This window comes from Dipodomys spectabilis, unplaced genomic scaffold (genome assembly GCF_019054845.1).
Source record: "Dipodomys spectabilis isolate Male_0828 unplaced genomic scaffold, ASM1905484v1 ptg000024l, whole genome shotgun sequence".
In the NCBI taxonomy this organism is placed as follows: Eukaryota; Metazoa; Chordata; class Mammalia; order Rodentia; family Heteromyidae; genus Dipodomys; species Dipodomys spectabilis.
The window spans coordinates 965,309-978,476 of NW_024870701.1; the positions used below are offsets into that span (position 1 = coordinate 965,309).

At 39.2% G+C, this 13,168-nt stretch overlaps 1 protein-coding gene across 1 annotated transcript in view; it reads right to left on the bottom strand.

Moving 5' to 3' along the window:
• Positions 1-809: 809 nt before the first annotated feature.
• The window catches only part of Ndc80 (NDC80 kinetochore complex component), a 49,048-nt gene continuing 36,689 nt past the window's right edge, over positions 810-13,168 (bottom strand). The window contains exons 14-17 of the mRNA XM_042675236.1: positions 4,453-4,545; positions 3,439-3,569; positions 2,855-2,957; positions 810-1,119 (exon numbers count right to left, since the gene is read on the bottom strand). Coding sequence (XP_042531170.1) covers positions 982-1,119; positions 2,855-2,957; positions 3,439-3,569; positions 4,453-4,545 — 465 coding nt within the window. The 3' untranslated portion in view covers positions 810-981. The remainder of the gene's footprint in view (positions 1,120-2,854; positions 2,958-3,438; positions 3,570-4,452; positions 4,546-13,168) is intronic.

Genomic DNA, 13,168 nt, shown 5'->3' on the forward strand with positions numbered 1-13,168 from the left:
TCAGGATTGTGTATGGCAAGTTTTACTGTTGTTTCTACCATTATTAGATGTGACCTGAGATAAATCAGAATGTCCCTAGGAGTGAATTTTCATCTCTGAAATGAGAGGTTTGAGCTAGATTATTTTAGTTTCCTATGATTTTGACACTCCGCAATCATCTGTTGCCGAGTAAAGATGGCACAAAGGTAGAAAGAAATTGAACTTCTTGGAAAGCCACCAGGCTTTACATCAGGAGAGGACTGGGTGGTTTGTAAATGGCATCTGTTCGAAGTTTTACAAGTAAACAGTATCAGCATTTGTACAGTTACCAGTGATCAGCAATTTTTGTATAAAGCATTAAGAAACAAGCATTTCTGGCTTTGTAGGCCACATAGTTTCTGTTGCTATTATTCAACTCTGCTGTTCTCATGTGAGAGCAGTCATGGCCCACGTACAAGTGAAAATGCATGTTGTGGCCACATATTAGTTTGCTAATGCAGAACACACTATTGACATTCTCACTAACTCAAGTCTCAAGCAAGGAAATGGGAAATCAGGTGAAAAAAATGGGAGAAAAGTCACTCCACTGATTTAATTTTATTAACTATAAATATAAAAAACCTGTTTTTTACACATCTAATAACACAAAGCCGGGCACTAGTGGCTCACTCGTGTAATCCTAGCTGTATAAGGGGGTGGAGATTTGACGATTGCAGTTCAAAGCCAGCCTGGGTAGTAAAGTCCATGAAACTCTAATATACAATGAACTACTCAGAAAAAGCTGGAAGTTTTGCTGTGGCTCAAGTGATAGAGCATGAGTAAAAGAAACTCAGGGACAGAAATCCAGACCCGGAATTCAAGCCCCATGACGAAACAAACAAAGAAACCAAAAAGACTCCCCCCCAAAACCAACCTCTACATGTCAACATGTTATTTCAGGTTATCCCTATTTTCATCTGATAAACTAGATTTTCAAAGGACAGGAAATTCAACATTCTATCTTCATTCATCAGAAGTCTTAAGAAGAGCGGCATTCTTTTTATACTTTTCTGTAATCTCTCTAATATTTTCCAGGAGATCTTCAGATATGCATTCTTCATATTCCCGATCAGCTTTAGCAATCTGCTCCTCCAGATGTTTCTAGTGGAAACAATGAACAATTATTAGTGTAAAAACATGAATTTTGTTTAAAGTGTGAAATTTACAAAGAAGAGTAATAGCTATAAGTTAAAAATACAAAAATATTCTTGTATCCATTATATAGGCTCTTTTTGTCTTTTTTTTTTTTTTTTTAAATTTTGTCAGTCATAGGTCTTGAACTCTGGGACTGGGTGCTGTTCCTGAGCTCTTCAGCTCAAGGTAAGAGCTCTACCATTCGAGCCACTGCGCCACTTCCGGCTTTCTGGTGAATTAGAGATAAGAGTCTCATTGACTTTCCTGCCTGTAATCCTCAGATCTCAGCCTCCTAAGTAGCTAGAATTATAGATGTGAGCCACCAGCGCCTGGGCACTTTTGTGTTTTCTTAATGATGTTCCCCAGAGGTATCTATTTGCCTACGTGGTGTTATTTTATATTCCTAAACACACACACATGCACACACCTCTAACATATAGTTGCGTGCCATACAATAATGTTTTGGTTAATGATGGACTACACACACAAAGATGGTTCTACATTATGATACTATTTAATAATGACATCCTATTTTGTTCAGCTAACATTTTTTTTTTTTTGGGGTCCGGTCGTGGGGCCTGAACTCTGGGCCTGGGCGCTGTCCCTCAGCTCTTCAGCTCAAGGCTAGCACTCTACCACTTGAGCCACAGCGCCACTTCTGGTTTTTTCCTTATGTGGTGCTAAGGAATTGAATCCAGGGCCTCTGCATGCAAGGCAAGTGCTCTACCATTGAGCCACCTTCCCAGACCTCAACTAACATTTTTAATGTTTACAAAACAATGAAATTATCTAACAACACATTTCCCAAAATATGTCCTCATTATGCAATGCACGAATTTTATTGCTTTTCACTTACTTCCGGCCTTTTGGTCTGTAATTGAAGATAAGAGTCTCATGGACTTTCCTGTCTAGGTTAGCTTTGAACTATGATTATCAAGATCTCAAACTCCTGAGTTGCTAGGATTATATTCATGTGCCACTGACAGTTCAGAGTTCCTATGTGTGTGTGTGTGTGTGTGTATGTGTGTGTGTGTGTGTGTGTGTATGTGTGTTGATTTTTTTTATGGTGCTGGGATTAAACTCAAGGATGTGCACATAACAGCAAACACTCTACCATTAAACTATACTCCTAGCCTACTGATGAACTTTCAAGCTACATGAAGAGTCCCTGAGGATAGGGTAAATAGACTTCAGACTTTATTCTGTGTCTATATGAAATTATAGAAAGGAAAATCACTTGTTATAATATTTATGCAAACAATTTATTTTATAAAATATACAAATGTTACCCTCTATCTGCTCATCAAACCAGTCAGAATTCTGATAAAATGTGTGTGTGTGTGTGTGTGTGTGTGTCTGTGATGGTCCTAGGGCTTGAGCTCAGGACCTGGGTACTAAGCCTTTTTGTTCAAGGCTAGCACTCTACCACTTGAGCCACAGCTCTACTTCTAGCTTTTTGGTAGTTAACTGGAGATAAGAATCTCATGGAATCTTTTGCCTGGGCTGGCTTTGCACTGTGATCCTCAGATCTCAGCCTCCTGAGTAGTTATGATTACAGGTGTGAGCCAATGGTGTCCAGCTTCTGATAAAGTTTTACTATAATAGTTAATAAATATTTACCATTGAATTTATATAGAAACAAAGCGGAAATCCATTAAGTTTTCAAGTCTTTCTTAGAATGCAAGAAAACCTTCACACTTACTTCTACAGACCCTACATGTGTAGCAACCATCTCTAAAAGACGTTGTAAATTATTTCCCACTTTGCGTCTTTCTTCAGTTGTGGTCTGTACAACTAGTTGGTACCTGCAGAAGAAAAACTCTTGTTTAAGAAGTCTGTAACATATATTAACAAATCAGTTAGCTTACTTCCTATTTCTATAGTCAATAAAACCAAGCTGTAATTGGTCTAAATGCTGTTTGCTACAGTGAGTCCAGCAACCAATCATTTAAAGAGAAATAAAAGCATTTTTAAAGATTCTTCGTAAGCAATAAAACAAAATAGTAAGCACAAAAACCTCAAGCTTCTACATAAACTGGCTTGGATTAACACCTACCTCCCTACCTATTGCCTCACTCCTACCCCACATTATAACTGGGGAATGATTCCAGGGCTGGCCTGGCTATGGTCCCCCTACCTGTGCTTACTTGTGTTGCTGGGACAATAGATGTATGCCCTTGTGCCCAGCCATTTCAGGTATTTAAATTGATTTAAAAAACACTCCTTACTTACAGAAGTTTTAAATAAAATGGAAACAGACATATAAATCTTGGTAGGTGAACTTACTCCCTCTGAACAGCATCTAACTCGTTTATAGCTTCACTGAGTCCCTCATTAACAGCACTCTCCAGCAGGTGCTTGTGTTTCTCCAAGGATTCAAGTTCATTAGCACATTTTTCATCCTCTTCCTCTGCTTCCTACCAGGATAAAATCATGGTTATAGATCTCTATTTCTTTGGTATTTATATCCACATATTCAAGCTAGATTAAAAATTAAGTAAAGCTCTTAGGGAAACATCAGGCTGCAATATTTGTATCTTCAGGATGTTTACTGTTTAACACATAGGAGATTTGAAAGTGTTCCATTGGGAATTTTATACTAGCAACACAAACGTGACCTTTTACAAGAGGGCTGTAGAGCATTCATTCAGCAACATCTTCAAGTGTGACTTACAAAATTTTTTGATTCTCTTTCCCCACTATTGTTTGGCAGTACTGGGGATTGAACTCAGGGTTTGGGCTTGCTAGGGAAGTGTTTCACTATTTGAGCCATGTCTCTAGTCCAAATTTTGATACTTTGATTAAAAATTTTCCATGAACATAAATTAGCTAGGTCATTATTTCATAGTAGTATCAATTGTATACAGGAAAAGTATATATTTAAAGTCAATTTCTAGGTTTCTGAAGGTGAGGTTAGTAGCTTAGATTTTCCTATTAGGGTTGCAGAGAATAAACTCAAACAATGGGGTTGAAGGGATATGAATCAAGTTGTAAGAGGACCTGCTTAGCCAGTACTACAAAAGGAAAGAGAAAAAAAGAGAAAAGATTACACATTTCATGTGTTGGTTTTTTATTGGCTGGATGGGTTTCAAACATTTTTTGCTTGAACTGCTTCTCGAAACACTATCTCCCCCATGTTAGTCTTCTAAGTAGCTAGGATTACAAGTGTTAGCCTCTATAGATGGCTTTTCTTCCTTTTTCTTTTTCCTTTTTTTTTTTTAAAGATAGGGTAAATACGTGCTTAATCAATCAATGATGATAGAACTTTGACTAACCTGAACAAACTATGAAAGTTCTCACCTTAACTTTTTGTTGATAAAGATCATCCAGCTTTTGAACTTCTTCTTTTAGAGTCCTCACACTTCTTTTGCTTTCTGTTTTCATTGTATTCAACTTGGGAAATAAAACTTTGGTTGAGCCATTAAATAATTTTTAACAAGTTATTTAACTATGCTATAATGTATATATCATATGTAAAAGATAGGCTGAAATAATTACACATTTATTTATTTATTGCCAGTACTGGGGCTTGAACTCAGGACCTGGCCACTGTCCCTGAGCTGCTTTTGCTCAAGGCTAGCACTCTACCACTTGAGCCACAGTACCACTTTCAGCTTTTTCTGTTTATGTGATACTGAGGTATTGAACCCAGGACTTCATGCATGCTAGACAAGCACTCTACCACTAAGCCACATTCTCAGCCCCAATAATTACACTTTTAATATTAAGACACTTGCATATGCTTCTCATTTAATCATGATAAATCTCTTCTACGGGACACTCATTTCCTCCTTTATAAGTAAGAGAATGGACTGGAAAGAATGTTGTTTACTTAGGCTGTATCAGTAGCACTCAAAGCTAGGTATTCTAACTCTGATGACATTTTTTAAAGGTAAACATACTAACACAGTGTGTTTCACCATAATCACTTGCAATAAATAACAGATATTTAAGTATCCATAATTTATCTCAAGATTTGTTAGCACCATGTTTACCCATCACAGAGCAGCTTTCATGCCTGCTTTACTAAAGGTGCAATTACTTAAAACATTTTTATTATAAAAATACACATTTGGGGGCTGGAAAGTTGGCTCAGTGGCAGAGTGCTTGCCTCGCATGCATGAGGCCCTGGGTTCGATTCCTCAGCACCACATAAGCAGAAAAAAGCTGGAAGTGGAGCTGTGGCTCAAGTGGTAGGGAGCTAGCCTTGAGCTGAAGAGCTGAGGGACAGCGCCCAGGCCCAGAGTGCAGGCCCCACGACTGACAAAAACAAAAAACAGACAAACAACAACAACAACAACAAAAACAAAACCCCACAAAATAACTATAAACAAAAACAAAAAACCCCCACAAAACAAAAACAAAAAAACCCACATTTGCACTGCAGTAAATTGGAGAAAAATTTCAAAGAAAGTATAAATTGCCAACAATTTTTCACTCCCAAATTAATAATTTTGTTATTGTTTTTCATACTTACCTCAATGTTTCTCATTTAATCACTCAAGGGGCCTGAATCTGTTTATAACAGATACTGTAATTACTTTGATGATTGCTGTCTCTTTTATCACTGAGAAAGCTACCCAGATAGAATTCCATCACTTCTGGCTTCTAAGCAAGCAACACATTTGTAAGATCTTTCCTTCTTTCTTCAGTCAGTTGCAGGATAGAGAATATTCATTTTCTTCCTAATGAGTAGAAGCCCCCTTGCTCTTCAATAGATTCCATACCTTCCTATCTCTTCAAGGATTACATTCAAATCTGTCAGTCTCTTATTCTAAATTATTTAACTTTACCTTCTTTCCTTGTTTATTTGAGACAGGATTTTGTTATGAAGCTAGCATTTATCCTGTCTCAGCCTCCCAAGTGCTGGGAATACAGGCATTTACCACCGTCACCATGCCCAGCATAACCTCTCTTTCTTATAGGCTTTACACATCATTTAAAAACCAAGCCTCACTGGGTGCTGTTGGCTCACACACCTGTAATCCTAGTTACTCAGGAGGCTGAGATCTGAGGATAGAGGCTCAAAGCCAGCCCAGATGGGAAAGTCCGTGAGACTCTCATCTCCAATGAACCACCAGAAAAACCAAAAGTGGCGTTGTGGCTCAATGGTAGAGCACTAGCCTTGAGCTCAAGAGCTCAGGGACAATGCCCAATCCCAAAGTTCATGCCCCATGACAGACACACAAGAAAAACAAACAAAAACTCGCAAAATTAAAAAAAAGCCTCTTTCTGGACAAAAACCAAGTCATCCTTCCCCCATCTTCCTTTTTTTCTTCTAGTGTTCTGAATCCTTTCTTCAGATACAAATATTGATTGTCTAATTTGGCATAGTCATAGAAGAGAAGTTTATACATCATCACGTCTCCTTTTCTACCAACAAAATTTCAAATGGGAAAGGTTTGTGGCTTGCAAATGTCACCAGCAACAAAAGTACTACTCTCACTCCCTGAACTTAAGACCTAGGGAATGCCAAACATAGACCCTATCTCTTAGCTACATCCAGGCCCTCCTGTTACATCTTAATTGCCAAAGCTAGTGAGTACCTTTCAGATTTAATATTACATTTGTGGAACTTTTGTGAATGTTAATCACTCCCTGTCTAATCTCCTGATTTCTTTTTGTTTTTTGGGTTGGTCATGGATCTTTTAGTCTAGACCTGGGCACTGTCCCTGAGATCTTCTGCTGAAAGTGAGCACTGTACCACTTCATCACACCTGGGAAATCTTTTTTGGTGCCAGTTGCTTCCCTGAGCTTTTTTGGTCAAGGCTAGTACTCTACCACTTAAGCCACAGCTTCACTTCTAGTTTTTTGGTAATTCAATGGAGATATAAGTCTCACAAATACTCCTGGCCTAAGCTGGCATCGAACCATGATCATCAGATCTCAGACCCTTGAGTAGCTCAGATTACTTCCCTGAGATCTCTTGACAGTCCAAAGACCTGCTTTCAGAATATTCCATCGTGAAATTCCTGCCAGCTACCTTTGTTTTGGGTCCGGTCGTGGGGCCTGAACTCTGGGCCTGGGTGCTGTCCCTCAGCTCTTCAGCTCAAGGCTAGCGCTTTACCACTTGAGCCACAGCGCCACTTCTGGCTTTTTTTCTTTTTGCTTATGTGGTGCTGAGGAATCGAACCCAGGACCTCATAAGTGCAAGGCAAGCGTTCTACCACTGAGCTACCTTCCCAGCCCCAACTACCCTAACTTTTTGAGGTACAGTCTTACTCTGTAGCCCAGACTGGCTTTGAACTCAAGATCCTCCTGCCTCATTTTCCCCACTGGTGGGATTATAGACACATAAGCCTCACGAATTTAATGAAATTCTCTTTTTTGTATCTATCTCTTGTGTTACTTTTTTTTTTTTGTTGGTCGTGGGGCTTGAACTTTGGGCCTAGGCGCTGTCCCTCAGCTCTTCAGCTCAAGGCGAGCGCTCTACCACTTGAGCTACAGCGCCACTTCCGGTTTTCTGGTGGTTTATTGGAGATAGGAATCTCACCGTCTCTCCTGCCGTCTCTCCTGCCGGTGCTGGCTTTGAACCGCGATCCTCAGATCTCAGTCTCCTGAGTAGCTAGGATTACAGGCGTGAACCACCAGCGACTGGCTCTCTTGTGTTCTTTATCAAGAACATTGCCACACACTTTTCTGTCAGATTTGACACCTTGATATGCTTCATTTCTCCCTGCATACAAATAAATTGCTAAATTCTGTTGTTTCTATTTTCCAATCCTCACTGTAACAATCTTCATTCAGGTCATTATTATTTTCTGCATAAGCTATTATTTCATGTCTTAATTGCTTGCTGTTAGTCATGGGTTTCTAATCTATTCTTCCCAAAATGCATTGTTAAAAATCTTCAATGGGAGCTTGGTGCCAGTGGCTCATACCTGTAATCCTAGCTACTAACAAAAAAAAAGAAAAAAAATTCAGTAGGAATGAGGAGAGGGATGGGTGACCTGCAGATCCCTATCAGGCTGGCAGAGGGTGTGGACCATGCTGAGCAGCGCATGCCACACACTGGCCTCAGTCCCAAGGTGCCTACATGCCACTGGATTGTGGCCTACAGCAGATAAAGGCCAGAGGTCTAAGGGCTGCCCCATATCTTTGACCCAGGTCTGCTGGAGTTCCTGGTGTTCCCCCCCCACTCAAAAAACTGACCTGAGGGCTGGGAAGGTGGCTCAGTGGTAGAGTGCTTGCCTTGCATGCCTGAGGTCCTGGGTTCGATTCCTCAGCACCACATAAGCAAAAAGCCAGAAGTGGTGCTGTGGCTCAAGTGGTAGAGCGCTAGCCTTGAGCTGAAGAGCTGAGGGACAGCACCCAGGCCCAGAGTTCAGGCCCCATGACTGGACCCAAAAAAAAAACAAAACTGATCTGATATGAAACATTAACAAATGAATTGATTAATGAAGACTTGGGAACAGCCCATCCAACTACTGATGGAATTCCTAATATGATACTCCAGGCAGCCACAAGAAAAAAAGAAATGGAATAGCACTAGACCAGAATTTAAAACACCACCATATCTATATCTATATTTTATATAGATATGTATGTATAATTACATGTTCCGAATACTATATACCTTTTGAAACAGGGTGTTGGAGGCGTAGGTGAGGAGAATGTTTGTGTCTTTGCTCACCTTGATTATTTGCCTTCTACTAATCTCTTTAGCAAGACTATTCTGCCTATGTCTGTGAAAGATGGCTTCCCTCAGGGTTGCACCAACACTACCAGCCTCTGCTTTTACAGTCTGCTCTTGACCATCACCACAGCAGTCTACATGTTCCTCTTTGGGATCTAGATGGGCATTAAATTCTTTGGCATAATTAGTGTAACCAGACAGGATGGTAGACATATTAATGATGTCCTACATGTGTAGCCCTGAAAATGCAACTGAATGGAAATATTTGATGTCTATTTGGTTTGAAAGAAAGCCGCTTTGCCTCATGTCTCTCAGGCTTAGGTCTCTGGGGGGCTTAGGCTTCAGCTTCTTTGGGCTTTAGTTCTGCCCTCATTGTTTTTGGAAGTTTCTAACTTAATTGTTGAATATAGAAACATTTCAGGAAAATGTCCTGATGGAGAGGAGCACCACCATTCATCATCTAAGTATTCAAATAAAAGTTAGTCCCTTGGAGTTTCATGTGTTTAACTTCAAGGTACATGGTAAAGTCACATGTTAAGATGACTCAGATGATCCCAGAGGCATAGCTGTAGTGAAATACATTATAACCAATGGGACATAAAACTGTCTTAAGTTGGGCTGGGCATTGGTGGCTCACGCTTGTAATCCTAGCTACTTAGGAGGCTGAAATCTGAGGATCATGGTGCAAAGACAGCCCCGGCAGGAAAGTCTGTGAGACTCTTATCTCCAATTAACCACCAGAAAACCGGAAGTGGCACTGTGGCTAAGTGGTAGAGCGCTCACTTTGAACTGAAGAGATGAGGGACAGGGCCCAGACAGAGTTCAGCATACGACCAAAACAACAACAACAACAAAAAACCCCACCAAAAAAACAAAAACAACAAACAAACAAACAACATTGTCTAAATTGGAAACTGGAAAGTTCATGAATTTACAGAAAATCTGAGTTTGTAAAACTTATGTTTCTTTGGTATCAAATGCTCATATTACAAATAATAAGATGCTGACTATTTCCCACAAAAAAAAAATGCAGTGGGTCCTCACTGATTAGAGAATAAAAATCTCCTCTCAGCTCAATTACTATTTTCCTGACAAATAATCCTGTGCTCAGCCTACAGCTGAAGAGCTGAGGGACAGCACCCAGGCCCAGAGTTCAGGCCCCATGACTGACAAAAAACAAAACAAAACATCATCAACAACAAAAAGTTCTGATAGAAGAAAAATTGTTCTCATTCCACTCCATTTCATTAAGTTCGAAAGTGTAGAACACTATTAGTATCACCAACAGCTATTAAAGACATTCAAATATTTGCTAAATAAGTATCAGTAGCAAATATTTAACTTTAACTTTACATTATATATTCATAAATATTGACTGATAACACCTCATGAAAATTATCTGACCTTCAATATTTCAAAACACTGACTTACTTGGTTTTGTTTTTTTTTTTTTGGGTCCGGTCAGAGCCTGAACTCTGGGCCTGGGCACTGTCCCTCAGCTCTTCAGCTCAAGGCTAGCACTCTACCACTTGAGCCACAGTGCCACTTCTGGCTTTTTTTCATTTTGCTTATGTGGTGCTGAGGAATCAAACCAGGGCCTCTGGCATGCAAGGCAAGCGTTCTACCACTGAGCTACCTTCCCAGTCCCAACACTGACTTACTTGTAAATCAAGTTATTGGAGTCTCTTTCGAAGACTTTTTTTTTTTGCAACTTTTCTTTCTGGTTATATAATTTGACTTTTTATTTTATATCACTTTTGAGATTTCTGCTGTTCCAAGTTATAATCCATTTTGTCATTTTTTTTTTTTTGGAAGGAACCTCTGCTCATCCCTCTACTACCAATGCTATACAAAATGCAATGGCGTAGTAAAACTTTATTTATTTATTTATTTATACTGGTCCTGGGATTTTGCCCCTGTGTTCAAGGCAAGTACTCTACCACTTGAGCCACAGTCATGTCTGGCTTTTTCTGAGTAGTTTATTGGAGATGTAAGTCTCATGGACTTTCCTGCCTGGGCTGGCTTTGAACTGTGATCCTCAGATCCCAGCTTCCTGAGTAGCTAGGATTACAGGTATGAGTATCTGGTGCTTAGCTTAAATTTTTTATTTTAAAAGTTAAAAAGAGGAAGTGTTGCTATGGCTCAAGTGGTAGAGTGCTAGCCTTGAGAGGCTCAGGGACAGCACCCAGGCCCTGAGTTCAAGCCCTACAACTAAAAAAAAAAGTTAAAAAAGATTTTAAATGGTCGGGCGTGGTGGTTCATGCCTCTAATCCTAGCTACTCAGAAGGCAGAGATCTGAGGATTGCAGTCCAAAGCCAGCCCAGGTAGGAAAGACCATGAGACTCTTATCTCCAATAAACCACCAGAAAACCAGAAAAGGAGCTGCGGCTCAGTTGAGCACTTGCCTTGAGCTGAAGAGCTCAGAGACAGCACCCAGGCAGAGTTAAAACCTCATGACTGAAAAAAAAAAAGATTTCAAGTATGACTTTAATTTAAAAATTTTATTAAACTTTTATTATATGTTACTTTTTCTCAGACAGAGCCTTGCTATAGCCTAAGCTGGCCTTAAACTAGCAATCATCCTACTGTCCCTCCTGAGTGGTAGAATTACAAGCACTCACTATTCATCCTGGCTTGCATTTTTTGAGGAATGGAAAAATTCTCATACAAAGTATTGTTTTTCTGTATGTTCCTAGGATAATTATTTGTGGAATATTGTAGATTTTGTTTCCTGTTGAGAAAAATTAAGGAAGTTTCTATTCCTAGAAAAGACAGAATTTCATTTTCTATACTAAAATTTTAGCCAGAGCATTTTGGAAGTGATAAATAGAGTCCTCCTTTAATTGTTTGATGTTATATAAACCACAGTTTGAGTACATTTGAGAGATAGTATCTTAACTTTTCTTAGTTACTATAATAAATTTTACTTTTGTGTCAGTCATGGGCTTGAACTCTGGGCCTAAGTGCTGTCTCTGAAAATTTTTTTTTTTCGGTCGATCATGGGGCTTGAACCCTGGGCTTGGGTGATGTTCCTGGGCTCTTCAGCTCAAGGCAAGCACTCTACCGCTTGAGCCACAGCGCCACTTCTGGTTTTCTAGTGGTTTATTGGAGATAACAGTCTCACAGACTTTCCTGCTCGTCTGGCTTTGAACCATCATCCTCAGATCTCAGCTTCCTAAGTAGCTAGGATTACAGGTGTGAGCCACTAGTGCCCGGCTTGGCTCTGATTTTCTTTTTGCTCAGGGCTAGCGCTCTACACCATTGGAGTCACAGCTCTACTTTCAGCTTGTTGGTGGTTAATTGGAGATAAAAGTATCACAGACTTCTCTGCCTAGGCTGGCTTTGAACTGCAACCCTCAGATCTCAAATTCCTGAGTAGCTAAAATTACAGGCATGACCCATTGGTGCCTGGCTAATATTTATTTTAAAGGTTATTGGATTTAATACTAGCATCCTTCAGGGATACAGGTTTTATGATATCTCAAGGAACTCTGAAACAAGAATCTTCTGAAAATTACTTTTAGAGTGGACTTCCAGGGTGAATGGAAAGGGGTGAAAGAAGTACTTTATATGCATGTATGAAAATAAAAATAATAAAGCCCATTAAAAATGGCTTAAAAGACTAAGAGGGTTCATAAGGAATACCAGGGATGAATAAAAGTACCGTATTGCATATGTGAAACTATCACAATAATCAAAAAGATGAAAAAGAAAAAAGAAACAAATAATAACCCCCCCAACCATTCATATAAATGAAAAAATGGACTTTAGTAGCCGTTTAAGTTTTCTTGAAATTGAATTGTTCAGAATAAAAAACTTGATGTAAAAAACGTAGTATATCAGCTAGTTACTTCTAACCACAAATATAAATAACTACTTGTAAAGCAGTCAGTTATCTCACACTTATTTACTTTTATTTAATAATGTTTTCGGTGGTATTGGGATTTGAGTGGGCTGCTGTGCTTGCTAGGCAAATGCTTTATCACTTGATCCACACTTTAGCATCAGTTATTTTAGTATGAAAAATATATTCAATTATGTCAAGTTCAACAGACAATTATTATACATAAAAAAGGAAATGTTAGTATTATAGCATTTCATCATAGTAACATGTAAAGCCTAGATGTTTAAATTCTTTGATAAAGTACTTCAAATTATTTCTGTTGTTTATATTCAGCATTTTCTTTATCACATTTTACTAATATTAATTCCTTAACAATTAGACTTTGCAAACATGTTTAACTTTAGGTTTAATTTTACCTTTGCTTTTTTTGTTTTTTTGGTCCGTCATGGGGCCTCAACTCTGGGCTTGGGCACTGTCCCTCGGCTCTTCAGCTCAAGGCTAGTGCTCTACCACTGGAGCCACAGCACCACTTCCGG